The 27,803-nt window shown below is 47.8% G+C and overlaps 4 protein-coding genes across 4 annotated transcripts; all 4 read left to right on the top strand.

Moving 5' to 3' along the window:
* Positions 1-75: 75 nt before the first annotated feature.
* On the top strand, positions 76-4,960 carry LOC135269637 (syncytin-2-like). Its single transcript, XM_064363766.1, has 4 exons — positions 76-79; positions 652-735; positions 3,147-3,236; positions 3,931-4,960. The coding sequence occupies exons 1-4, from the start codon at positions 76-78 to the stop codon at positions 4,911-4,913; spliced, it is 1,161 nt and encodes a 386-aa protein (XP_064219836.1). The 3' UTR covers positions 4,914-4,960.
* Positions 4,961-5,459: 499 nt separating this feature from the next.
* Positions 5,460-9,859, top strand: LOC135269636 (syncytin-1-like). The gene is made up of 2 exons (XM_064363765.1): positions 5,460-5,681; positions 8,093-9,859. Exon 2 carries the CDS (start codon positions 8,102-8,104, stop codon positions 9,857-9,859), a length of 1,758 nt encoding a protein of 585 aa, XP_064219835.1. The 5' UTR covers positions 5,460-5,681; positions 8,093-8,101.
* Positions 9,860-10,737: 878 nt separating this feature from the next.
* On the top strand, positions 10,738-15,951 carry LOC110568835 (syncytin-2-like). Its single transcript, XM_064363764.1, has 4 exons — positions 10,738-10,774; positions 11,454-11,537; positions 13,949-14,038; positions 14,733-15,951. Exons 1-4 carry the CDS (start codon positions 10,738-10,740, stop codon positions 15,713-15,715), a joined length of 1,194 nt encoding a protein of 397 aa, XP_064219834.1. The 3' UTR covers positions 15,716-15,951.
* Positions 15,952-16,593: 642 nt separating this feature from the next.
* On the top strand, positions 16,594-27,427 carry LOC135269635 (syncytin-1-like). Its single transcript, XM_064363763.1, has 5 exons — positions 16,594-16,605; positions 17,256-17,393; positions 19,805-19,913; positions 23,026-23,249; positions 25,661-27,427. Exons 1-5 carry the CDS (start codon positions 16,594-16,596, stop codon positions 27,425-27,427), a joined length of 2,250 nt encoding a protein of 749 aa, XP_064219833.1.
* Positions 27,428-27,803: the final 376 nt, after the last annotated feature.

The following is a 27,803-nucleotide window of genomic DNA, read 5'->3' as shown; positions in this document are numbered from 1 at the left end:
GCAACTGGGAGACATGCAAATAGGCACCACCGCCTAAGACAGGGCAGGGGGACACAAGAGCTCCCTCTCCCAGTGATGGGTAAGGATAGAAGTGCCTCTGCATGCGTGATTCCCTGACCTAAGACAGGCACGGTCCCCTCAGGATATGCCATTCAGCCTCTCCTAATAAAATAATATTAATAAAAAGGGGGACCGGTGGGAAGCATCCGCCAGGCCCCTGTCTTATCAGCCAGGACAGGGACCTCTGCGGAACATCCGCCAGGCCTCTGTCTTATCAGCCAGGACAGGGACCTGTGGGAGGCATTTGCCAGACCTCTGTGATCCACAAGCCATGTGGTGCCCTGCAGTCTAGTCTCTGTTTCAAAAAGACAAATTACAGTTTACTAGAAATCATGTGACCGGACTTTCCCAACCGCAATGAGGACAGCACTCCTTCCCCTACCTCCCTTTCTTCCTCCTTTCTACCCTTCTTATACCGCTTTCCCCGGGTGAATAAGCGAGACTTGATCAGACTCCTGTCTTGTCTCCATTCTTCGCATCTCCTGCCCCATTTCCATCCCCACACCCTCTCCTTCGTCCTCGTTGTTTGTCCTGCAGGACGGGACAGTCTGGCGCCCAACGTGGGGCAAAGAGTACGAGGGATCCTGTGAGGGGTGTCGTCAGAAGCGGCCGAACCAGAACTCAGCAAGTCCAGAGAGGAGACGACGCGGGAGCCTGCTGCGGTCTCGCCCTCTGGTGAGTGGACGACGGTATCGTGGGTCAGGAAATCAGCCAACATATGAACAAATGTTCATACAAGGACTTAGTAAGACTTTAAAGGCGCGAGGAGTAAAGGTTAAAGCTAAGCAATTATGTAAATATTTTGATTATATTAAGGACATTTGTCCCTGGTTTCCTCAGGAGGGATCGATAGATGGAAAACGGTGGAAAAGAGTTGGAGATGCCCTTCGGGACTATTATAGTACATTCGGGCCCGAGAAGGTCCCAGTAACTGCCTTTTCTTATTGGAATTTAATAGATGAAATCATTTCTCAAAGGCATTCTGACCCACTAATTGCCAATGTGATTACTCAAGGAGAAACTTGCTTACAAGGCTCAAACAAAAATGTTTCCCCGGGACCTGGGTCCCAGGGGGAGGAATTAGGATCCCCAATTGAAACAAAGGGGGATAGTAAACCAAAACCCGAGGACGTCGATTTAATGTCTTTCGACAGCGACTCGGAAAAAGAGGAACAAAAGGAAGCCGCTGCAAAAGCTTCTTCCTGTTCCTTAGAAAAATTTGCAGAACGAGTGGCTAAGGGACTAAAAGAAAAACTAAAACACCCGAAGTATAGAAAGAGAATTATGTGGCTCATGGAAAGGGCCAAAAATTCTGATGATGAGGGAATAGACGAGGGAATTAACTGGGATGATCTTGAGGACGAGGCTGCACGTTATCATAATCCAGAATGGCCGCCATCTCAGAACCGCCCTCCGCCATACGCGGTGCAATCTTCCGCCCCCGCCTTGGCATTTCCAGCAGTAGACCCTCAAAGTGAAGTTCAGTCCAAAATAAATTACCTTTCCAGTACACCAGCTAAAGTAATGGAACCTTATTACCACATGGTAGCAAGCCTCATCATCAAAGGAAGAACCCTAGGAAAGGAATATTTTGGCCAGGAACCGGCTATTATAATCCAGCCTTATGCAAAGAATCAAGTCCATTGGCTTATGCAAAGTACTGAGATGTGGCCTATAGCGCTTGCTTCATTTACTGGAATTGTTGACAACCACTATCCACCTGATAAACTACTTGACTTTGTCAACAAACATGAGTTTATTTTCCCAAAAAACACAAAATCACAACCCATTCCTAATGGGGTTACGGTCTTCACCGATGGATCATCCACGGGGCTTGCAGCCTTTGTAGCTAAAAATCAAACTGTTAGTTTTCAATCCCACTCTTCCTCAGCTCAGCTAGCAGAATTACATGCAGTTATAGCAGCTTTTTCCACATTTCACAACAATCCTCTTAACGTTTATACTGACAGCGCATACATTGCTTTATCTACTCCCAACTTAGAAACGGCCCCCATTATCAGACAAGCATCCACTGCTGCCAAGTTATTTTATCAGCTTCAACAACTCTTAATCTCAAGAATTCATCCTTTCTATATTGGGCACTTGCATGCTCACTCTGGTTTGCCTGGACCATTAGCCTCGGGAAATGCAAAGGCGGATCTGGCAACTCGTGTTCTCCTAGTACAAACCTCTACCACCACCAATCCCCTAGAGCAGGCACAGCATTCACACTCCCTACATCATCTCAATGCACAATCCCTCAGACTACTACATCACATCACTCGTGAACAGGCCCGACAAACAGTAAAAGCATGCACCCAATGTGCTCCACATTTGCCAGTTCCACACCTCGGGGTTAATCCCCGAGGTCTTGTCCCAAATGCCCTATGGCAAATGGACGTCACACACATCCCAGAATTTGGCAATCTTAAATTTGTACATGTCTGTGTTGACACCTGCAGCGGATACATCTTTGCTACCCTACAAACTGGAGAAGCTACAAAACACGTTATTGCACACCTTCTAGCTGCTTTTGCTTCGCTGGGATGCCCGCGTAAAATAAAAACTGATAATGGACCAGGTTACACTAGCACTGCCTTTAATCGATTTTGCACGCAACTGAGCATTCAACATGTTACAGGAATCCCATACAACCCACAAGGACAAGGAATAGTCGAAAGAACTCACCTCACACTCAAAACAACTTTAAATAAAATAAAAAAGGGGAAATGGTACCCCCATAAGGGGTCCCCAAGAAACCTCGTATCACACTCTTTATTCAAAATTTTTTAACTTTGGACAACGAAGGACGTTCCGCTGCCGAACGGCATTGGCATTCCACGTCGCAGAAGCAATATGCCTCTGTGTTATGGAAAGACCCTATGACAGGCGTTTGGCATGGACCCGACCCTGTCCCCATTTGGGGCAGAGGATCAGTATGTGTGTACGCGAAAGAGGTTGATTCAGCCAGATGGCTTCCAGAAAGATTGGTTAAACAAATGGACACCAAAGCCACAGAAAATACTCATAGCAATACTCCCAGGGAGAATATGGAACCCTGAGGATTATCTGGTTTTCCCGTACAGGCCACGAAGATGCTGATTCTTGCCGTCCTTCTGACCGCTCTCTTCCCTGGAACCCGTGCAGGCTTCGGCGGTACATACGACATCAACCAGGTACTGCAGGCAGCGTACGGTAACCCCTGTGACTGCTCAACTACAGCCGAGAAGCTCCCAGAAGCATATGTTCAATCCCAGGATTGCTCAGACAAGACAGCTTATCTTACTAATGGGAAAACAAGTACTGGTATAGGTGCAAAACCCCATTATGTATGTACTAGAAAGGCAATAGTCGCCATAGTACCCCCTGGCTCCCCCTTACCCAAATGCAACTGTTCTGATTATAATACCCCTTCTGTTCACTCGTCATGCTATAAGTCAGTTGCACAATGCCAACATAAAAACCAGACGTATTTCACCGCGGTCCTACTTTCTAAGCGTGCAAAGACATTTGGGGGAGATTACACCATCCCATCCCCCTATGGTGTCTCTTATAAGCTCGCTCAAGCCTCTTGCCCCAGCAATAAAGTTGGACAGACCATCTGTTGGTCATCCTCTCCCCAGGTCGGTGTTAGTGATGGGGGAGGACCGCATGACCAGATGAAGGCTCACCATGTTAGAAAAACCTTGCAAGCCTTGTTTCCATCTCTATCATACCATCCCCTAGCCCTACCAAGGCCTAGATCCCAAGATCTGAGTTCAAATACCCGAAGCATTCTAGAAGCTATGCACAAGGCTCTCAATGATTCTGGATATTTAAACAACTCAGATTGCTGGCTTTGTATGACGTTTGGCCCCCCTCTTCCCATAGCAATACCTAGTAATTCAATATCTGGTGCTACAAATGGAACATATAGCCTCCCTTTTCCTGTCCAGTTGCATCATATCAACTGCATCAATGTCACCTGCGTGAGTAAACCCCCTAGAAACAATTCCTTTGACCTGGACGTAGGGTCGGTATGGCTCGCTTGCAATTGCTCTAACCATACCAATGTTAGTCAAGAAATCTTTTCCCCACCGGGTCAAGTTTTTGTATGTGGCAACAACCTAGCTTATACTTATCTCCCTAACAATTGGACTGGCAGTTGCTTACCTGCCTTCCTTCTGCCAGAGGCCAGTGTCCTTCCCGGAGACACAGCCGTACCCATTCCCAGTTTTGATTTCTTAGCAGGGCGTAGAAAAAGAGCTTTACAGTTCCTCCCATTCCTAGCCGCCCTGGGAGTGACTGCTGGAGTTGGAACCGGTACCGCAGGGTTAAGCTATTCCCTACGTTCTTACCAAGCTCTCTCTGAGCAACTTATCAATGATGTGGGGGTGCTTTCAGGAACCATAAATATTATTCAAAATCAAATACACTCTCTCGCAGAAGTTGTCCTCCGGAATCGCCGTGGACTGGATCTTCTCACCGCCGAGAAGGGAGGAATATGCCTGGCTCTTGGAGAAAAGTGCTGTTTTTACGTCAATCAGTCAGGAATTGTTAGCGACAAGATAAAAGCCTTGCAAGAAGATTTGGCAAGAAGGAGAAAAGCGCTTGCTGATAACCCACTTTGGGGAGGGTGGAATGGTCTTCTTCCCTATGTCCTCCCCCTTCTCGGCCCACTGCTTGGCCTCCTTCTCCTCCTTTCTATTGGGCCGGTCATATTTAATAAAGTCATGGCATTTATTAGGACACAGATCGAGGCTATAAAAATGCAGCCCTTACAGGTCCCCTATCACAAGCTGGAGATGGCTGAACGAGAACTAGAGATGGGCTTAAGGAACAATGGTACTATCAGTACTGCCTACCGCCTCTAAACCTGGTGAGCTGGACCGGTTAGCCGATGACGGGCAACTGGGAGACATGCAAATAGGCACCACCGCCTAAGACAGGGCAGGGGGACACAAGAGCTCCCTCTCCCAGTGATGGGTAAGGATAGAAGTGCCTCTGCATGCGTGATTCCCTGACCTAAGACAGGCACGGTCCCCTCAGGATATGCCATTCAGCCTCTCCTAATAAAATAATATTAATAAAAAGGGGGACCGGTGGGAAGCATCCGCCAGGCCCCTGTCTTATCAGCCAGGACAGGGACCTCTGCGGAACATCCGCCAGGCCTCTGTCTTATCAGCCAGGACAGGGACCTGTGGGAGGCATTTGCCAGACCTCTGTGATCCACAAGCCATGTGGTGCCCTGCAGTCTAGTCTCTGTTTCAAAAAGACAAATTACAGTTTACTAGAAATCATGTGACCGGACTTTCCCAACCGCAATGAGGACAGCACTCCTTCCCCTACCTCCCTTTCTTCCTCCTTTCTACCCTTCTTATACCGCTTTCCCCGGGTGAATAAGCGAGACTTGATCAGACTCCTGTCTTGTCTCCATTCTTCGCATCTCCTGCCCCATTTCCATCCCCACACCCTCTCCTTCGTCCTCGTTGTTTGTCCTGCAGGACGGGACAGTCTGGCGCCCAACGTGGGGCAAAGAGTACGAGGGATCCTGTGAGGGGTGTCGTCAGAAGCGGCCGAACCAGAACTCAGCAAGTCCAGAGAGGAGACGACGCGGGAGCCTGCTGCGGTCTCGCCCTCTGGTGAGTGGACGACGGTATTGTGGGTCAGGAAATCAGCCAACATATGAACAAATGTTCATACAAGGACTTAGTAAGACTTTAAAGGCGCGAGGAGTAAAGGTTAAAGCTAAGCAATTATGTAAATATTTTGATTATATTAAGGACATTTGTCCCTGGTTTCCTCAGGAGGGATCGATAGATGGAAAACGGTGGAAAAGAGTTGGAGATGCCCTTCGGGACTATTATAGTACATTCGGGCCCGAGAAGGTCCCAGTAACTGCCTTTTCTTATTGGAATTTAATAGATGAAATCATTTCTCAAAGGCATTCTGACCCACTAATTGCCAATGTGATTACTCAAGGAGAAACTTGCTTACAAGGCTCAAACAAAAATGTTTCCCCGGGACCTGGGTCCCAGGGGGAGGAATTAGGATCCCCAATTGAAACAAAGGGGGATAGTAAACCAAAACCCGAGGACGTCGATTTAATGTCTTTCGACAGCGACTCGGAAAAAGAGGAACAAAAGGAAGCCGCTGCAAAAGCTTCTTCCTGTTCCTTAGAAAAATTTGCAGAACGAGTGGCTAAGGGACTAAAAGAAAAACTAAAACACCCGAAGTATAGAAAGAGAATTATGTGGCTCATGGAAAGGGCCAAAAATTCTGATGATGAGGGAATAGACGAGGGAATTAACTGGGATGATCTTGAGGACGAGGCTGCACGTTATCATAATCCAGAATGGCCGCCATCTCAGAACCGCCCTCCGCCATACGCGGTGCAATCTTCCGCCCCCGCCTTGGCATTTCCAGCAGTAGACCCTCAAAGTGAAGTTCAGTCCAAAATAAATTACCTTTCCAGTACACCAGCTAAAGTAATGGAACCTTATTACCACATGGTAGCAAGCCTCATCATCAAAGGAAGAACCCTAGGAAAGGAATATTTTGGCCAGGAACCGGCTATTATAATCCAGCCTTATGCAAAGAATCAAGTCCATTGGCTTATGCAAAGTACTGAGATGTGGCCTATAGCGCTTGCTTCATTTACTGGAATTGTTGACAACCACTATCCACCTGATAAACTACTTGACTTTGTCAACAAACATGAGTTTATTTTCCCAAAAAACACAAAATCACAACCCATTCCTAATGGGGTTACGGTCTTCACCGATGGATCATCCACGGGGCTTGCAGCCTTTGTAGCTAAAAATCAAACTGTTAGTTTTCAATCCCACTCTTCCTCAGCTCAGCTAGCAGAATTACATGCAGTTATAGCAGCTTTTTCCACATTTCACAACAATCCTCTTAACGTTTATACTGACAGCGCATACATTGCTTTATCTACTCCCAACTTAGAAACGGCCCCCATTATCAGACAAGCATCCACTGCTGCCAAGTTATTTTATCAGCTTCAACAACTCTTAATCTCAAGAATTCATCCTTTCTATATTGGGCACTTGCGTGCTCACTCTGGTTTGCCTGGACCATTAGCCTCGGGAAATGCAAAGGCGGATCTGGCAACTCGTGTTCTCCTAGTACAAACCTCTACCACCACCAATCCCCTAGAGCAGGCACAGCATTCACACTCCCTACATCATCTCAATGCACAATCCCTCAGACTACTACATCACATCACTCGTGAACAGGCCCGACAAACAGTAAAAGCATGCACCCAATGTGCTCCACATTTGCCAGTTCCACACCTCGGGGTTAATCCCCGAGGTCTTGTCCCAAATGCCCTATGGCAAATGGACGTCACACACATCCCAGAATTTGGCAATCTTAAATTTGTACATGTCTGTGTTGACACCTGCAGCGGATACATCTTTGCTACCCTACAAACTGGAGAAGCTACAAAACACGTTATTGCACACCTTCTAGCTGCTTTTGCTTCGCTGGGATGCCCGCGTAAAATAAAAACTGATAATGGACCAGGTTACACTAGCACTGCCTTTAATCGATTTTGCACGCAACTGAGCATTCAACATGTTACAGGAATCCCATACAACCCACAAGGACAAGGAATAGTCGAAAGAACTCACCTCACACTCAAAACAACTTTAAATAAAATAAAAAAGGGGAAATGGTACCCCCATAAGGGGTCCCCAAGAAACCTCGTATCACACTCTTTATTCAAAATTTTTTAACTTTGGACAACGAAGGACGTTCCGCTGCCGAACGGCATTGGCATTCCACGTCGCAGAAGCAATATGCCTCTGTGTTACGGAAAGACCCTATGACAGGCGTTTGGCATGGACCCGACCCTGTCCCCATTTGGGGCAGAGGATCAGTATGTGTGTACGCGAAAGAGGTTGATTCAGCCAGATGGCTTCCAGAAAGATTGGTTAAACAAATGGACACCAAAGCCACAGAAAATACTCATAGCAATACTCCCAGGGAGAATATGGAACCCTGAGGATTATCTGGTTTTCCCGTACAGGCCACGAAGATGCTGATTCTTGCCGTCCTTCTGACCGCTCTCTTCCCTGGAACCCGTGCAGGCTTCGGCGGTACATACGACATCAACCAGGTACTGCAGGCAGCGTACGGTAACCCCTGTGACTGCTCAACTACAGCCGAGAAGCCCCCAGAAGCATATGTTCAATCCCAGGATTGCTCAGACAAGACAGCTTATCTTACTAATGGGAAAACAAGTACTGGTATAGGTGCAAAACCCCATTATGTATGTACTAGAAAGGCAATAGTCGCCATAGTACCCCCTGGCTCCCCCTTACCCAAATGCAACTGTTCTGATTATAATACCCCTTCTGTTCACTCGTCATGCTATAAGTCAGTTGCACAATGCCAACATAAAAACCAGACGTATTTCACCGCGGTCCTACTTTCTAAGCGTGCAAAGACATTTGGGGGAGATTACACCATCCCATCCCCCTATGGTGTCTCTTATAAGCTCGCTCAAGCCTCTTGCCCCAGCAATAAAGTTGGACAGACCATCTGTTGGTCATCCTCTCCCCAGGTCGGTGTTAGTGATGGGGGAGGACCGCATGACCAGATGAAGGCTCACCATGTTAGAAAAACCTTGCAAGCCTTGTTTCCATCTCTATCATACCATCCCCTAGCCCTACCAAGGCCTAGATCCCAAGATCTGAGTTCAAATACCCGAAGCATTCTAGAAGCTATGCACAAGGCTCTCAATGATTCTGGATATTTAAACAACTCAGATTGCTGGCTTTGTATGACGTTTGGCCCCCCTCTTCCCATAGCAATACCTAGTAATTCAATATCTGGTGCTACAAATGGAACATATAGCCTCCCTTTTCCTGTCCAGTTGCATCATATCAACTGCATCAATGTCACCTGCGTGAGTAAACCCCCTAGAAACAATTCCTTTGACCTGGACGTAGGGTCGGTATGGCTCGCTTGCAATTGCTCTAACCATACCAATGTTAGTCAAGAAATCTTTTCCCCACCGGGTCAAGTTTTTGTATGTGGCAACAACCTAGCTTATACTTATCTCCCTAACAATTGGACTGGCAGTTGCTTACCTGCCTTCCTTCTGCCAGAGGCCAGTGTCCTTCCCGGAGACACAGCCGTACCCATTCCCAGTTTTGATTTCTTAGCAGGGCGTAGAAAAAGAGCTTTACAGTTCCTCCCATTCCTAGCCGCCCTGGGAGTGACTGCTGGAGTTGGAACCGGTACCGCAGGGTTAAGCTATTCCCTACGTTCTTACCAAGCTCTCTCTGAGCAACTTATCAATGATGTGGGGGTGCTTTCAGGAACCATAAATATTATTCAAAATCAAATACACTCTCTCGCAGAAGTTGTCCTCCGGAATCGCCGTGGACTGGATCTTCTCACCGCCGAGAAGGGAGGAATATGCCTGGCTCTTGGAGAAAAGTGCTGTTTTTACGTCAATCAGTCAGGAATTGTTAGCGACAAGATAAAAGCCTTGCAAGCAGATTTGGCAAGAAGGAGAAAAGCGCTTGCTGATAACCCACTTTGGGGAGGGTGGAATGGTCTTCTTCCCTATGTCCTCCCCCTTCTCGGCCCACTGCTTGACCTCCTTCTCCTCCTTTCTATTGGGCCGGTCATATTTAATAAAGTCATGGCATTTATTAGGACACAGATCGAGGCTATAAAAATGCAGCCCTTACAGGTCCCCTATCACAAGCTGGAGATGGCTGAACGAGAACTAGAGATGGGCTTAAGGAACAATGGTACTATCAGTACTGCCTACCGCCTCTAAACCTGGTGAGCTGGACCGGTTAGCCGATGACGGGCAACTGGGAGACATGCAAATAGGCACCACCGCCTAAGACAGGGCAGGGGGACACAAGAGCTCCCTCTCCCAGTGATGGGTAAGGATAGAAGTGCCTCTGCATGCGTGATTCCCTGACCTAAGACAGGCACGGTCCCCTCAGGATATGCCATTCAGCCTCTCCTAATAAAATAATATTAATAAAAAGGGGGACCGGTGGGAAGCATCCGCCAGGCCCCTGTCTTATCAGCCAGGACAGGGACCTCTGCGGAACATCCGCCAGGCCTCTGTCTTATCAGCCAGGACAGGGACCTGTGGGAGGCATTTGCCAGACCTCTGTGATCCACAAGCCATGTGGTGCCCTGCAGTCTAGTCTCTGTTTCAAAAAGACAAATTACAGTTTACTAGAAATCATGTGACCGGACTTTCCCAACCGCAATGAGGACAGCACTCCTTCCCCTACCTCCCTTTCTTCCTCCTTTCTACCCTTCTTATACCGCTTTCCCCGGGTGAATAAGCGGGACTTGATCAGACTCCTGTCTTGTGCAAGTGCTGTTTTTACGTCAATCAGTCAGGAATTGTTAGCGACAAGATAAAAGCCTTGCAAGAAGATTTGGCAAGAAGGAGAAAAGCGCTTGCTGATAACCCACTTTGGGGAGGGTGGAATGGTCTTCTTCCCTATGTCCTCCCCCTTCTCGGCCCACTGCTTGGCCTCCTTCTCCTCCTTTCTATTGGGCCGGTCATATTTAATAAAGTCATGGCATTTATTAGGACACAGATCGAGGCTATAAAAATGCAGCCCTTACAGGTCCCCTATCACAAGCTGGAGATGGCTGAACGAGAACTAGAGATGGGCTTAAGGAACAATGGTACTATCAGTACTGCCTACCGCCTCTAAACCTGGTGAGCTGGACCGGTTAGCCGATGACGGGCAACTGGGAGACATGCAAATAGGCACCACCGCCTAAGACAGGGCAGGGGGACACAAGAGCTCCCTCTCCCAGTGATGGGTAAGGATAGAAGTGCCTCTGCATGCGTGATTCCCTGACCTAAGACAGGCACGGTCCCCTCAGGATATGCCATTCAGCCTCTCCTAATAAAATAATATTAATAAAAAGGGGGACCGGTGGGAAGCATCCGCCAGGCCCCTGTCTTATCAGCCAGGACAGGGACCTCTGCGGAACATCCGCCAGGCCTCTGTCTTATCAGCCAGGACAGGGACCTGTGGGAGGCATTTGCCAGACCTCTGTGATCCACAAGCCATGTGGTGCCCTGCAGTCTAGTCTCTGTTTCAAAAAGACAAATTACAGTTTACTAGAAATCATGTGACCGGACTTTCCCAACCGCAATGAGGACAGCACTCCTTCCCCTACCTCCCTTTCTTCCTCCTTTCTACCCTTCTTATACCGCTTTCCCCGGGTGAATAAGCGAGACTTGATCAGACTCCTGTCTTGTCTCCATTCTTCGCATCTCCTGCCCCATTTCCATCCCCACACCCTCTCCTTCGTCCTCGTTGTTTGTCCTGCAGGACGGGACAGTCTGGCGCCCAACGTGGGGCAAAGAGTACGAGGGATCCTGTGAGGGGTGTCGTCAGAAGCGGCCGAACCAGAACTCAGCAAGTCCAGAGAGGAGACGACGCGGGAGCCTGCTGCGGTCTCGCCCTCTGGTGAGTGGACGACGGTATCGTGGGTCAGGAAATCAGCCAACATATGAACAAATGTTCATACAAGGACTTAGTAAGACTTTAAAGGCGCGAGGAGTAAAGGTTAAAGCTAAGCAATTATGTAAATATTTTGATTATATTAAGGACATTTGTCCCTGGTTTCCTCAGGAGGGATCGATAGATGGAAAACGGTGGAAAAGAGTTGGAGATGCCCTTCGGGACTATTATAGTACATTCGGGCCCGAGAAGGTCCCAGTAACTGCCTTTTCTTATTGGAATTTAATAGATGAAATCATTTCTCAAAGGCATTCTGACCCACTAATTGCCAATGTGATTACTCAAGGAGAAACTTGCTTACAAGGCTCAAACAAAAATGTTTCCCCGGGACCTGGGTCCCAGGGGGAGGAATTAGGATCCCCAATTGAAACAAAGGGGGATAGTAAACCAAAACCCGAGGACGTCGATTTAATGTCTTTCGACAGCGACTCGGAAAAAGAGGAACAAAAGGAAGCCGCTGCAAAAGCTTCTTCCTGTTCCTTAGAAAAATTTGCAGAACGAGTGGCTAAGGGACTAAAAGAAAAACTAAAACACCCGAAGTATAGAAAGAGAATTATGTGGCTCATGGAAAGGGCCAAAAATTCTGATGATGAGGGAATAGACGAGGGAATTAACTGGGATGATCTTGAGGACGAGGCTGCACGTTATCATAATCCAGAATGGCCGCCATCTCAGAACCGCCCTCCGCCATACGCGGTGCAATCTTCCGCCCCCGCCTTGGCATTTCCAGCAGTAGACCCTCAAAGTGAAGTTCAGTCCAAAATAAATTACCTTTCCAGTACACCAGCTAAAGTAATGGAACCTTATTACCACATGGTAGCAAGCCTCATCATCAAAGGAAGAACCCTAGGAAAGGAATATTTTGGCCAGGAACCGGCTATTATAATCCAGCCTTATGCAAAGAATCAAGTCCATTGGCTTATGCAAAGTACTGAGATGTGGCCTATAGCGCTTGCTTCATTTACTGGAATTGTTGACAACCACTATCCACCTGATAAACTACTTGACTTTGTCAACAAACATGAGTTTATTTTCCCAAAAAACACAAAATCACAACCCATTCCTAATGGGGTTACGGTCTTCACCGATGGATCATCCACGGGGCTTGCAGCCTTTGTAGCTAAAAATCAAACTGTTAGTTTTCAATCCCACTCTTCCTCAGCTCAGCTAGCAGAATTACATGCAGTTATAGCAGCTTTTTCCACATTTCACAACAATCCTCTTAACGTTTATACTGACAGCGCATACATTGCTTTATCTACTCCCAACTTAGAAACGGCCCCCATTATCAGACAAGCATCCACTGCTGCCAAGTTATTTTATCAGCTTCAACAACTCTTAATCTCAAGAATTCATCCTTTCTATATTGGGCACTTGCGTGCTCACTCTGGTTTGCCTGGACCATTAGCCTCGGGAAATGCAAAGGCGGATCTGGCAACTCGTGTTCTCCTAGTACAAACCTCTACCACCACCAATCCCCTAGAGCAGGCACAGCATTCACACTCCCTACATCATCTCAATGCACAATCCCTCAGACTACTACATCACATCACTCGTGAACAGGCCCGACAAACAGTAAAAGCATGCACCCAATGTGCTCCACATTTGCCAGTTCCACACCTCGGGGTTAATCCCCGAGGTCTTGTCCCAAATGCCCTATGGCAAATGGACGTCACACACATCCCAGAATTTGGCAATCTTAAATTTGTACATGTCTGTGTTGACACCTGCAGCGGATACATCTTTGCTACCCTACAAACTGGAGAAGCTACAAAACACGTTATTGCACACCTTCTAGCTGCTTTTGCTTCGCTGGGATGCCCGCGTAAAATAAAAACTGATAATGGACCAGGTTACACTAGCACTGCCTTTAATCGATTTTGCACGCAACTGAGCATTCAACATGTTACAGGAATCCCATACAACCCACAAGGACAAGGAATAGTCGAAAGAACTCACCTCACACTCAAAACAACTTTAAATAAAATAAAAAAGGGGAAATGGTACCCCCATAAGGGGTCCCCAAGAAACCTCGTATCACACTCTTTATTCAAAATTTTTTAACTTTGGACAACGAAGGACGTTCCGCTGCCGAACGGCATTGGCATTCCACGTCGCAGAAGCAATATGCCTCTGTGTTACGGAAAGACCCTATGACAGGCGTTTGGCATGGACCCGACCCTGTCCCCATTTGGGGCAGAGGATCAGTATGTGTGTACGCGAAAGAGGTTGATTCAGCCAGATGGCTTCCAGAAAGATTGGTTAAACAAATGGACACCAAAGCCACAGAAAATACTCATAGCAATACTCCCAGGGAGAATATGGAACCCTGAGGATTATCTGGTTTTCCCGTACAGGCCACGAAGATGCTGATTCTTGCCGTCCTTCTGACCGCTCTCTTCCCTGGAACCCGTGCAGGCTTCGGCGGTACATACGACATCAACCAGGTACTGCAGGCAGCGTACGGTAACCCCTGTGACTGCTCAACTACAGCCGAGAAGCCCCCAGAAGCATATGTTCAATCCCAGGATTGCTCAGACAAGACAGCTTATCTTACTAATGGGAAAACAAGTACTGGTATAGGTGCAAAACCCCATTATGTATGTACTAGAAAGGCAATAGTCGCCATAGTACCCCCTGGCTCCCCCTTACCCAAATGCAACTGTTCTGATTATAATACCCCTTCTGTTCACTCGTCATGCTATAAGTCAGTTGCACAATGCCAACATAAAAACCAGACGTATTTCACCGCGGTCCTACTTTCTAAGCGTGCAAAGACATTTGGGGGAGATTACACCATCCCATCCCCCTATGGTGTCTCTTATAAGCTCGCTCAAGCCTCTTGCCCCAGCAATAAAGTTGGACAGACCATCTGTTGGTCATCCTCTCCCCAGGTCGGTGTTAGTGATGGGGGAGGACCGCATGACCAGATGAAGGCTCACCATGTTAGAAAAACCTTGCAAGCCTTGTTTCCATCTCTATCATACCATCCCCTAGCCCTACCAAGGCCTAGATCCCAAGATCTGAGTTCAAATACCCGAAGCATTCTAGAAGCTATGCACAAGGCTCTCAATGATTCTGGATATTTAAACAACTCAGATTGCTGGCTTTGTATGACGTTTGGCCCCCCTCTTCCCATAGCAATACCTAGTAATTCAATATCTGGTGCTACAAATGGAACATATAGCCTCCCTTTTCCTGTCCAGTTGCATCATATCAACTGCATCAATGTCACCTGCGTGAGTAAACCCCCTAGAAACAATTCCTTTGACCTGGACGTAGGGTCGGTATGGCTCGCTTGCAATTGCTCTAACCATACCAATGTTAGTCAAGAAATCTTTTCCCCACCGGGTCAAGTTTTTGTATGTGGCAACAACCTAGCTTATACTTATCTCCCTAACAATTGGACTGGCAGTTGCTTACCTGCCTTCCTTCTGCCAGAGGCCAGTGTCCTTCCCGGAGACACAGCCGTACCCATTCCCAGTTTTGATTTCTTAGCAGGGCGTAGAAAAAGAGCTTTACAGTTCCTCCCATTCCTAGCCGCCCTGGGAGTGACTGCTGGAGTTGGAACCGGTACCGCAGGGTTAAGCTATTCCCTACGTTCTTACCAAGCTCTCTCTGAGCAACTTATCAATGATGTGGGGGTGCTTTCAGGAACCATAAATATTATTCAAAATCAAATACACTCTCTCGCAGAAGTTGTCCTCCGGAATCGCCGTGGACTGGATCTTCTCACCGCCGAGAAGGGAGGAATATGCCTGGCTCTTGGAGAAAAGTGCTGTTTTTACGTCAATCAGTCAGGAATTGTTAGCGACAAGATAAAAGCCTTGCAAGAAGATTTGGCAAGAAGGAGAAAAGCGCTTGCTGATAACCCACTTTGGGGAGGGTGGAATGGTCTTCTTCCCTATGTCCTCCCCCTTCTCGGCCCACTGCTTGGCCTCCTTCTCCTCCTTTCTATTGGGCCGGTCATATTTAATAAAGTCATGGCATTTATTAGGACACAGATCGAGGCTATAAAAATGCAGCCCTTACAGGTCCCCTATCACAAGCTGGAGATGGCTGAACGAGAACTAGAGATGGGCTTAAGGAACAATGGTACTATCAGTACTGCCTACCGCCTCTAAACCTGGTGAGCTGGACCGGTTAGCCGATGACGGGCAACTGGGAGACATGCAAATAGGCACCACCGCCTAAGACAGGGCAGGGGGACACAAGAGCTCCCTCTCCCAGTGATGGGTAAGGATAGAAGTGCCTCTGCATGGGTGATTCCCTGACCTAAGACAGGCACGGTCCCCTCAGGATATGCCATTCAGCCTCTCCTAATAAAATAATATTAATAAAAAGGGGGACCGGTGGGAAGCATCCGCCAGGCCCCTGTCTTATCAGCCAGGACAGGGACCTCTGCGGAACATCCGCCAGGCCTCTGTCTTATCAGCCAGGACAGGGACCTGTGGGAGGCATTTGCCAGACCTCTGTGATCCACAAGCCATGTGGTGCCCTGCAGTCTAGTCTCTGTTTCAAAAAGACAAATTACAGTTTACTAGAAATCATGTGACCGGACTTTCCCAACCGCAATGAGGACAGCACTCCTTCCCCTACCTCCCTTTCTTCCTCCTTTCTACCCTTCTTATACCGCTTTCCCCGGGTGAATAAGCGGGACTTGATCAGACTCCTGTCTTGTGCAAGTGCTGTTTTTACGTCAATCAGTCAGGAATTGTTAGCGACAAGATAAAAGCCTTGCAAGAAGATTTGGCAAGAAGGAGAAAAGCGCTTGCTGATAACCCACTTTGGGGAGGGTGGAATGGTCTTCTTCCCTATGTCCTCCCCCTTCTCGGCCCACTGCTTGGCCTCCTTCTCCTCCTTTCTATTGGGCCGGTCATATTTAATAAAGTCATGGCATTTATTAGGACACAGATCGAGGCTATAAAAATGCAGCCCTTACAGGTCCCCTATCACAAGCTGGAGATGGCTGAACGAGAACTAGAGATGGGCTTAAGGAACAATGGTACTATCAGTACTGCCTACCGCCTCTAAACCTGGTGAGCTGGACCGGTTAGCCGATGACGGGCAACTGGGAGACATGCAAATAGGCACCACCGCCTAAGACAGGGCAGGGGGACACAAGAGCTCCCTCTCCCAGTGATGGGTAAGGATAGAAGTGCCTCTGCATGCGTGATTCCCTGACCTAAGACAGGCACGGTCCCCTCAGGATATGCCATTCAGCCTCTCCTAATAAAATAATATTAATAAAAAGGGGGACCGGTGGGAAGCATCCGCCAGGCCCCTGTCTTATCAGCCAGGACAGGGACCTCTGCGGAACATCCGCCAGGCCTCTGTCTTATCAGCCAGGACAGGGACCTGTGGGAGGCATTTGCCAGACCTCTGTGATCCACAAGCCATGTGGTGCCCTGCAGTCTAGTCTCTGTTTCAAAAAGACAAATTACAGTTTACTAGAAATCATGTGACCGGACTTTCCCAACCGCAATGAGGACAGCACTCCTTCCCCTACCTCCCTTTCTTCCTCCTTTCTACCCTTCTTATACCGCTTTCCCCGGGTGAATAAGCAAGACTTGATCAGACTCCTGTCTTGTCTCCATTCTTCGCATCTCCTGCCCCATTTCCATCCCCACACCCTCTCCTTCGTCCTCGTTGTTTGTCCTGCAGGACGGGACAGTCTGGCGCCCAACGTGGGGCAAAGAGTACGAGGGATCCTGTGAGGGGTGTCGTCAGAAGCGGCCGAACCAGAACTCAGCAAGTCCAGAGAGGAGACGACGCGGGAGCCTGCTGCGGTCTCGCCCTCTGGTGAGTGGACGACGGTATCGTGGGTCAGGAAATCAGCCAACATATGAACAAATGTTCATACAAGGACTTAGTAAGACTTTAAAGGCGCGAGGAGTAAAGGTTAAAGCTAAGCAATTATGTAAATATTTTGATTATATTAAGGACATTTGTCCCTGGTTTCCTCAGGAGGGATCGATAGATGGAAAACGGTGGAAAAGAGTTGGAGATGCCCTTCGGGACTATTATAGTACATTCGGGCCCGAGAAGGTCCCAGTAACTGCCTTTTCTTATTGGAATTTAATAGATGAAATCATTTCTCAAAGGCATTCTGACCCACTAATTGCCAATGTGATTACTCAAGGAGAAACTTGCTTACAAGGCTCAAACAAAAATGTTTCCCCGGGACCTGGGTCCCAGGGGGAGGAATTAGGATCCCCAATTGAAACAAAGGGGGATAGTAAACCAAAACCCGAGGACGTCGATTTAATGTCTTTCGACAGCGACTCGGAAAAAGAGGAACAAAAGGAAGCCGCTGCAAAAGCTTCTTCCTGTTCCTTAGAAAAATTTGCAGAACGAGTGGCTAAGGGACTAAAAGAAAAACTAAAACACCCGAAGTATAGAAAGAGAATTATGTGGCTCATGGAAAGGGCCAAAAATTCTGATGATGAGGGAATAGACGAGGGAATTAACTGGGATGATCTTGAGGACGAGGCTGCACGTTATCATAATCCAGAATGGCCGCCATCTCAGAACCGCCCTCCGCCATACGCGGTGCAATCTTCCGCCCCCGCCTTGGCATTTCCAGCAGTAGACCCTCAAAGTGAAGTTCAGTCCAAAATAAATTACCTTTCCAGTACACCAGCTAAAGTAATGGAACCTTATTACCACATGGTAGCAAGCCTCATCATCAAAGGAAGAACCCTAGGAAAGGAATATTTTGGCCAGGAACCGGCTATTATAATCCAGCCTTATGCAAAGAATCAAGTCCATTGGCTTATGCAAAGTACTGAGATGTGGCCTATAGCGCTTGCTTCATTTACTGGAATTGTTGACAACCACTATCCACCTGATAAACTACTTGACTTTGTCAACAAACATGAGTTTATTTTCCCAAAAAACACAAAATCACAACCCATTCCTAATGGGGTTACGGTCTTCACCGATGGATCATCCACGGGGCTTGCAGCCTTTGTAGCTAAAAATCAAACTGTTAGTTTTCAATCCCACTCTTCCTCAGCTCAGCTAGCAGAATTACATGCAGTTATAGCAGCTTTTTCCACATTTCACAACAATCCTCTTAACGTTTATACTGACAGCGCATACATTGCTTTATCTACTCCCAACTTAGAAACGGCCCCCATTATCAGACAAGCATCCACTGCTGCCAAGTTATTTTATCAGCTTCAACAACTCTTAATCTCAAGAATTCATCCTTTCTATATTGGGCACTTGCGTGCTCACTCTGGTTTGCCTGGACCATTAGCCTCGGGAAATGCAAAGGCGGATCTGGCAACTCGTGTTCTCCTAGTACAAACCTCTACCACCACCAATCCCCTAGAGCAGGCACAGCATTCACACTCCCTACATCATCTCAATGCACAATCCCTCAGACTACTACATCACATCACTCGTGAACAGGCCCGACAAACAGTAAAAGCATGCACCCAATGTGCTCCACATTTGCCAGTTCCACACCTCGGGGTTAATCCCCGAGGTCTTGTCCCAAATGCCCTATGGCAAATGGACGTCACACACATCCCAGAATTTGGCAATCTTAAATTTGTACATGTCTGTGTTGACACCTGCAGCGGATACATCTTTGCTACCCTACAAACTGGAGAAGCTACAAAACACGTTATTGCACACCTTCTAGCTGCTTTTGCTTCGCTGGGATGCCCGCGTAAAATAAAAACTGATAATGGACCAGGTTACACTAGCACTGCCTTTAATCGATTTTGCACGCAACTGAGCATTCAACATGTTACAGGAATCCCATACAACCCACAAGGACAAGGAATAGTCGAAAGAACTCACCTCACACTCAAAACAACTTTAAATAAAATAAAAAAGGGGAAATGGTACCCCCATAAGGGGTCCCCAAGAAACCTCGTATCACACTCTTTATTCAAAATTTTTTAACTTTGGACAACGAAGGACGTTCCGCTGCCGAACGGCATTGGCATTCCACGTCGCAGAAGCAATATGCCTCTGTGTTACGGAAAGACCCTATGACAGGCGTTTGGCATGGACCCGACCCTGTCCCCATTTGGGGCAGAGGATCAGTATGTGTGTACGCGAAAGAGGTTGATTCAGCCAGATGGCTTCCAGAAAGATTGGTTAAACAAATGGACACCAAAGCCACAGAAAATACTCATAGCAATACTCCCAGGGAGAATATGGAACCCTGAGGATTATCTGGTTTTCCCGTACAGGCCACGAAGATGCTGATTCTTGCCGTCCTTCTGACCGCTCTCTTCCCTGGAACCCGTGCAGGCTTCGGCGGTACATACGACATCAACCAGGTACTGCAGGCAGCGTACGGTAACCCCTGTGACTGCTCAACTACAGCCGAGAAGCCCCCAGAAGCATATGTTCAATCCCAGGATTGCTCAGACAAGACAGCTTATCTTACTAATGGGAAAACAAGTACTGGTATAGGTGCAAAACCCCATTATGTATGTACTAGAAAGGCAATAGTCGCCATAGTACCCCCTGGCTCCCCCTTACCCAAATGCAACTGTTCTGATTATAATACCCCTTCTGTTCACTCGTCATGCTATAAGTCAGTTGCACAATGCCAACATAAAAACCAGACGTATTTCACCGCGGTCCTACTTTCTAAGCGTGCAAAGACATTTGGGGGAGATTACACCATCCCATCCCCCTATGGTGTCTCTTATAAGCTCGCTCAAGCCTCTTGCCCCAGCAATAAAGTTGGACAGACCATCTGTTGGTCATCCTCTCCCCAGGTCGGTGTTAGTGATGGGGGAGGACCGCATGACCAGATGAAGGCTCACCATGTTAGAAAAACCTTGCAAGCCTTGTTTCCATCTCTATCATACCATCCCCTAGCCCTACCAAGGCCTAGATCCCAAGATCTGAGTTCAAATACCCGAAGCATTCTAGAAGCTATGCACAAGGCTCTCAATGATTCTGGATATTTAAACAACTCAGATTGCTGGCTTTGTATGACGTTTGGCCCCCCTCTTCCCATAGCAATACCTAGTAATTCAATATCTGGTGCTACAAATGGAACATATAGCCTCCCTTTTCCTGTCCAGTTGCATCATATCAACTGCATCAATGTCACCTGCGTGAGTAAACCCCCTAGAAACAATTCCTTTGACCTGGACGTAGGGTCGGTATGGCTCGCTTGCAATTGCTCTAACCATACCAATGTTAGTCAAGAAATCTTTTCCCCACCGGGTCAAGTTTTTGTATGTGGCAACAACCTAGCTTATACTTATCTCCCTAACAATTGGACTGGCAGTTGCTTACCTGCCTTCCTTCTGCCAGAGGCCAGTGTCCTTCCCGGAGACACAGCCGTACCCATTCCCAGTTTTGATTTCTTAGCAGGGCGTAGAAAAAGAGCTTTACAGTTCCTCCCATTCCTAGCCGCCCTGGGAGTGACTGCTGGAGTTGGAACCGGTACCGCAGGGTTAAGCTATTCCCTACGTTCTTACCAAGCTCTCTCTGAGCAACTTATCAATGATGTGGGGGTGCTTTCAGGAACCATAAATATTATTCAAAATCAAATACACTCTCTCGCAGAAGTTGTCCTCCGGAATCGCCGTGGACTGGATCTTCTCACCGCCGAGAAGGGAGGAATATGCCTGGCTCTTGGAGAAAAGTGCTGTTTTTACGTCAATCAGTCAGGAATTGTTAGCGACAAGATAAAAGCCTTGCAAGCGGATTTGGCAAGAAGGAGAAAAGCGCTTGCTGATAACCCACTTTGGGGAGGGTGGAATGGTCTTCTTCCCTATGTCCTCCCCCTTCTCGGCCCACTGCTTGGCCTCCTTCTCCTCCTTTCTATTGGGCCGGTCATATTTAATAAAGTCATGGCATTTATTAGGACACAGATCGAGGCTATAAAAATGCAGCCCTTACAGGTCCCCTATCACAAGCTGGAGATGGCTGAACGAGAACTAGAGATGGGCTTAAGGAACAATGGTACTATCAGTACTGCCTACCGCCTCTAAACCTGGTGAGCTGGACCGGTTAGCCGATGACGGGCAACTGGGAGACATGCAAATAGGCACCACCGCCTAAGACAGGGCAGGGGGACACAAGAGCTCCCTCTCCCAGTGATGGGTAAGGATAGAAGTGCCTCTGCATGCGTGATTCCCTGACCTAAGACAGGCACGGTCCCCTCAGGATATGCCATTCAGCCTCTCCTAATAAAATAATATTAATAAAAAGGGGGACCGGTGGGAAGCATCCGCCAGGCCCCTGTCTTATCAGCCAGGACAGGGACCTCTGCGGAACATCCGCCAGGCCTCTGTCTTATCAGCCAGGACAGGGACCTGTGGGAGGCATTTGCCAGACCTCTGTGATCCACAAGCCATGTGGTGCCCTGCAGTCTAGTCTCTGTTTCAAAATGACAAATTACAGTTTACTAGAAATCATGTGACCGGACTTTCCCAACCGCAATGAGGACAGCACTCCTTCCCCTACCTCCCTTTCTTCCTCCTTTCTACCCTTCTTATACCGCTTTCCCCGGGTGAATAAGCGGGACTTGATCAGACTCCTGTCTTGTGCAAGTGCTGTTTTTACGTCAATCAGTCAGGAATTGTTAGCGACAAGATAAAAGCCTTGCAAGAAGATTTGGCAAGAAGGAGAAAAGCGCTTGCTGATAACCCACTTTGGGGAGGGTGGAATGGTCTTCTTCCCTATGTCCTCCCCCTTCTCGGCCCACTGCTTGGCCTCCTTCTCCTCCTTTCTATTGGGCCGGTCATATTTAATAAAGTCATGGCATTTATTAGGACACAGATCGAGGCTATAAAAATGCAGCCCTTACAGGTCCCCTATCACAAGCTGGAGATGGCTGAACGAGAACTAGAGATGGGCTTAAGGAACAATGGTACTATCAGTACTGCCTACCGCCTCTAAACCTGGTGAGCTGGACCGGTTAGCCGATGACGGGCAACTGGGAGACATGCAAATAGGCACCACCGCCTAAGACAGGGCAGGGGGACACAAGAGCTCCCTCTCCCAGTGATGGGTAAGGATAGAAGTGCCTCTGCATGCGTGATTCCCTGACCTAAGACAGGCACGGTCCCCTCAGGATATGCCATTCAGCCTCTCCTAATAAAATAATATTAATAAAAAGGGGGACCGGTGGGAAGCATCCGCCAGGCCCCTGTCTTATCAGCCAGGACAGGGACCTCTGCGGAACATCCGCCAGGCCTCTGTCTTATCAGCCAGGACAGGGACCTGTGGGAGGCATTTGCCAGACCTCTGTGATCCACAAGCCATGTGGTGCCCTGCAGTCTAGTCTCTGTTTCAAAATGACAAATTACAGTTTACTAGAAATCATGTGACCGGACTTTCCCAACCGCAATGAGGACAGCACTCCTTCCCCTACCTCCCTTTCTTCCTCCTTTCTACCCTTCTTATACCGCTTTCCCCGGGTGAATAAGCGAGACTTGATCAGACTCCTGTCTTGTCTCCATTCTTCGCATCTCCTGCCCCATTTCCATCCCCACACCCTCTCCTTCGTCCTCGTTGTTTGTCCTGCAGGACGGGACAGTCTGGCGCCCAACGTGGGGCAAAGAGTACGAGGGATCCTGTGAGGGGTGTCGTCAGAAGCGGCCGAACCAGAACTCAGCAAGTCCAGAGAGGAGACGACGCGGGAGCCTGCTGCGGTCTCGCCCTCTGGTGAGTGGACGACGGTATCGTGGGTCAGGAAATCAGCCAACATATGAACAAATGTTCATACAAGGACTTAGTAAGACTTTAAAGGCGCGAGGAGTAAAGGTTAAAGCTAAGCAATTATGTAAATATTTTGATTATATTAAGGACATTTGTCCCTGGTTTCCTCAGGAGGGATCGATAGATGGAAAACGGTGGAAAAGAGTTGGAGATGCCCTTCGGGACTATTATAGTACATTCGGGCCCGAGAAGGTCCCAGTAACTGCCTTTTCTTATTGGAATTTAATAGATGAAATCATTTCTCAAAGGCATTCTGACCCACTAATTGCCAATGTGATTACTCAAGGAGAAACTTGCTTACAAGGCTCAAACAAAAATGTTTCCCCGGGACCTGGGTCCCAGGGGGAGGAATTAGGATCCCCAATTGAAACAAAGGGGGATAGTAAACCAAAACCCGAGGACGTCGATTTAATGTCTTTCGACAGCGACTCGGAAAAAGAGGAACAAAAGGAAGCCGCTGCAAAAGCTTCTTCCTGTTCCTTAGAAAAATTTGCAGAACGAGTGGCTAAGGGACTAAAAGAAAAACTAAAACACCCGAAGTATAGAAAGAGAATTATGTGGCTCATGGAAAGGGCCAAAAATTCTGATGATGAGGGAATAGACGAGGGAATTAACTGGGATGATCTTGAGGACGAGGCTGCACGTTATCATAATCCAGAATGGCCGCCATCTCAGAACCGCCCTCCGCCATACGCGGTGCAATCTTCCGCCCCCGCCTTGGCATTTCCAGCAGTAGACCCTCAAAGTGAAGTTCAGTCCAAAATAAATTACCTTTCCAGTACACCAGCTAAAGTAATGGAACCTTATTACCACATGGTAGCAAGCCTCATCATCAAAGGAAGAACCCTAGGAAAGGAATATTTTGGCCAGGAACCGGCTATTATAATCCAGCCTTATGCAAAGAATCAAGTCCATTGGCTTATGCAAAGTACTGAGATGTGGCCTATAGCGCTTGCTTCATTTACTGGAATTGTTGACAACCACTATCCACCTGATAAACTACTTGACTTTGTCAACAAACATGAGTTTATTTTCCCAAAAAACACAAAATCACAACCCATTCCTAATGGGGTTACGGTCTTCACCGATGGATCATCCACGGGGCTTGCAGCCTTTGTAGCTAAAAATCAAACTGTTAGTTTTCAATCCCACTCTTCCTCAGCTCAGCTAGCAGAATTACATGCAGTTATAGCAGCTTTTTCCACATTTCACAACAATCCTCTTAACATTTATACTGACAGCGCATACATTGCTTTATCTACTCCCAACTTAGAAACGGCCCCCATTATCAGACAAGCATCCACTGCTGCCAAGTTATTTTATCAGCTTCAACAACTCTTAATCTCAAGAATTCATCCTTTCTATATTGGGCACTTGCGTGCTCACTCTGGTTTGCCTGGACCATTAGCCTCGGGAAATGCAAAGGCGGATCTGGCAACTCGTGTTCTCCTAGTACAAACCTCTACCACCACCAATCCCCTAGAGCAGGCACAGCATTCACACTCCCTACATCATCTCAATGCACAATCCCTCAGACTACTACATCACATCACTCGTGAACAGGCCCGACAAACAGTAAAAGCATGCACCCAATGTGCTCCACATTTGCCAGTTCCACACCTCGGGGTTAATCCCCGAGGTCTTGTCCCAAATGCCCTATGGCAAATGGACGTCACACACATCCCAGAATTTGGCAATCTTAAATTTGTACATGTCTGTGTTGACACCTGCAGCGGATACATCTTTGCTACCCTACAAACTGGAGAAGCTACAAAACACGTTATTGCACACCTTCTAGCTGCTTTTGCTTCGCTGGGATGCCCGCGTAAAATAAAAACTGATAATGGACCAGGTTACACTAGCACTGCCTTTAATCGATTTTGCACGCAACTGAGCATTCAACATGTTACAGGAATCCCATACAACCCACAAGGACAAGGAATAGTCGAAAGAACTCACCTCACACTCAAAACAACTTTAAATAAAATAAAAAAGGGGAAATGGTACCCCCATAAGGGGTCCCCAAGAAACCTCGTATCACACTCTTTATTCAAAATTTTTTAACTTTGGACAACGAAGGACGTTCCGCTGCCGAACGGCATTGGCATTCCACGTCGCAGAAGCAATATGCCTCTGTGTTACGGAAAGACCCTATGACAGGCGTTTGGCATGGACCCGACCCTGTCCCCATTTGGGGCAGAGGATCAGTATGTGTGTACGCGAAAGAGGTTGATTCAGCCAGATGGCTTCCAGAAAGATTGGTTAAACAAATGGACACCAAAGCCACAGAAAATACTCATAGCAATACTCCCAGGGAGAATATGGAACCCTGAGGATTATCTGGTTTTCCCGTACAGGCCACGAAGATGCTGATTCTTGCCGTCCTTCTGACCGCTCTCTTCCCTGGAACCCGTGCAGGCTTCGGCGGTACATACGACATCAACCAGGTACTGCAGGCAGCGTACGGTAACCCCTGTGACTGCTCAACTACAGCCGAGAAGCCCCCAGAAGCATATGTTCAATCCCAGGATTGCTCAGACAAGACAGCTTATCTTACTAATGGGAAAACAAGTACTGGTATAGGTGCAAAACCCCATTATGTATGTACTAGAAAGGCAATAGTCGCCATAGTACCCCCTGGCTCCCCCTTACCCAAATGCAACTGTTCTGATTATAATACCCCTTCTGTTCACTCGTCATGCTATAAGTCAGTTGCACAATGCCAACATAAAAACCAGACGTATTTCACCGCGGTCCTACTTTCTAAGCGTGCAAAGACATTTGGGGGAGATTACACCATCCCATCCCCCTATGGTGTCTCTTATAAGCTCGCTCAAGCCTCTTGCCCCAGCAATAAAGTTGGACAGACCATCTGTTGGTCATCCTCTCCCCAGGTCGGTGTTAGTGATGGGGGAGGACCGCATGACCAGATGAAGGCTCACCATGTTAGAAAAACCTTGCAAGCCTTGTTTCCATCTCTATCATACCATCCCCTAGCCCTACCAAGGCCTAGATCCCAAGATCTGAGTTCAAATACCCGAAGCATTCTAGAAGCTATGCACAAGGCTCTCAATGATTCTGGATATTTAAACAACTCAGATTGCTGGCTTTGTATGACGTTTGGCCCCCCTCTTCCCATAGCAATACCTAGTAATTCAATATCTGGTGCTACAAATGGAACATATAGCCTCCCTTTTCCTGTCCAGTTGCATCATATCAACTGCATCAATGTCACCTGCGTGAGTAAACCCCCTAGAAACAATTCCTTTGACCTGGACGTAGGGTCGGTATGGCTCGCTTGCAATTGCTCTAACCATACCAATGTTAGTCAAGAAATCTTTTCCCCACCGGGTCAAGTTTTTGTATGTGGCAACAACCTAGCTTATACTTATCTCCCTAACAATTGGACTGGCAGTTGCTTACCTGCCTTCCTTCTGCCAGAGGCCAGTGTCCTTCCCGGAGACACAGCCGTACCCATTCCCAGTTTTGATTTCTTAGCAGGGCGTAGAAAAAGAGCTTTACAGTTCCTCCCATTCCTAGCCGCCCTGGGAGTGACTGCTGGAGTTGGAACCGGTACCGCAGGGTTAAGCTATTCCCTACGTTCTTACCAAGCTCTCTCTGAGCAACTTATCAATGATGTGGGGGTGCTTTCAGGAACCATAAATATTATTCAAAATCAAATACACTCTCCCGCAGAAGTTGTCCTCCGGAATCGCCGTGGACTGGATCTTCTCACCGCCGAGAAGGGAGGAATATGCCTGGCTCTTGGAGAAAAGTGCTGTTTTTACGTCAATCAGTCAGGAATTGTTAGCGACAAGATAAAAGCCTTGCAAGCGGATTTGGCAAGAAGGAGAAAAGCGCTTGCTGATAACCCACTTTGGGGAGGGTGGAATGGTCTTCTTCCCTATGTCCTCCCCCTTCTCGGCCCACTGCTTGGCCTCCTTCTCCTCCTTTCTATTGGGCCGGTCATATTTAATAAAGTCATGGCATTTATTAGGACACAGATCGAGGCTATAAAAATGCAGCCCTTACAGGTCCCCTATCACAAGCTGGAGATGGCTGAACGAGAACTAGAGATGGGCTTAAGGAACAATGGTACTATCAGTACTGCCTACCGCCTCTAAACCTGGTGAGCTGGACCGGTTAGCCGATGACGGGCAACTGGGAGACATGCAAATAGGCACCACCGCCTAAGACAGGGCAGGGGGACACAAGAGCTCCCTCTCCCAGTGATGGGTAAGGATAGAAGTGCCTCTGCATGCGTGATTCCCTGACCTAAGACAGGCACGGTCCCCTCAGGATATGCCATTCAGCCTCTCCTAATAAAATAATATTAATAAAAAGGGGGACCGGTGGGAAGCATCCACCAGGCCCCTGTCTTATCAGCCAGGACAGGGACCTCTGCGGAACATCCGCCAGGCCTCTGTCTTATCAGCCAGGACAGGGACCTGTGGGAGGCATTTGCCAGACCTCTGTGATCCACAAGCCATGTGGTGCCCT

Source organism: Aotus nancymaae, unplaced genomic scaffold, assembly GCF_030222135.1.
Source record: "Aotus nancymaae isolate 86718 unplaced genomic scaffold, 86718_ANA_hifiasm-v0.15.2.pri h1tg000057l, whole genome shotgun sequence".
Taxonomy (NCBI): Eukaryota; Metazoa; Chordata; class Mammalia; order Primates; family Aotidae; genus Aotus; species Aotus nancymaae.
This window is presented reverse-complemented; position numbering and strand designations above follow the sequence as displayed.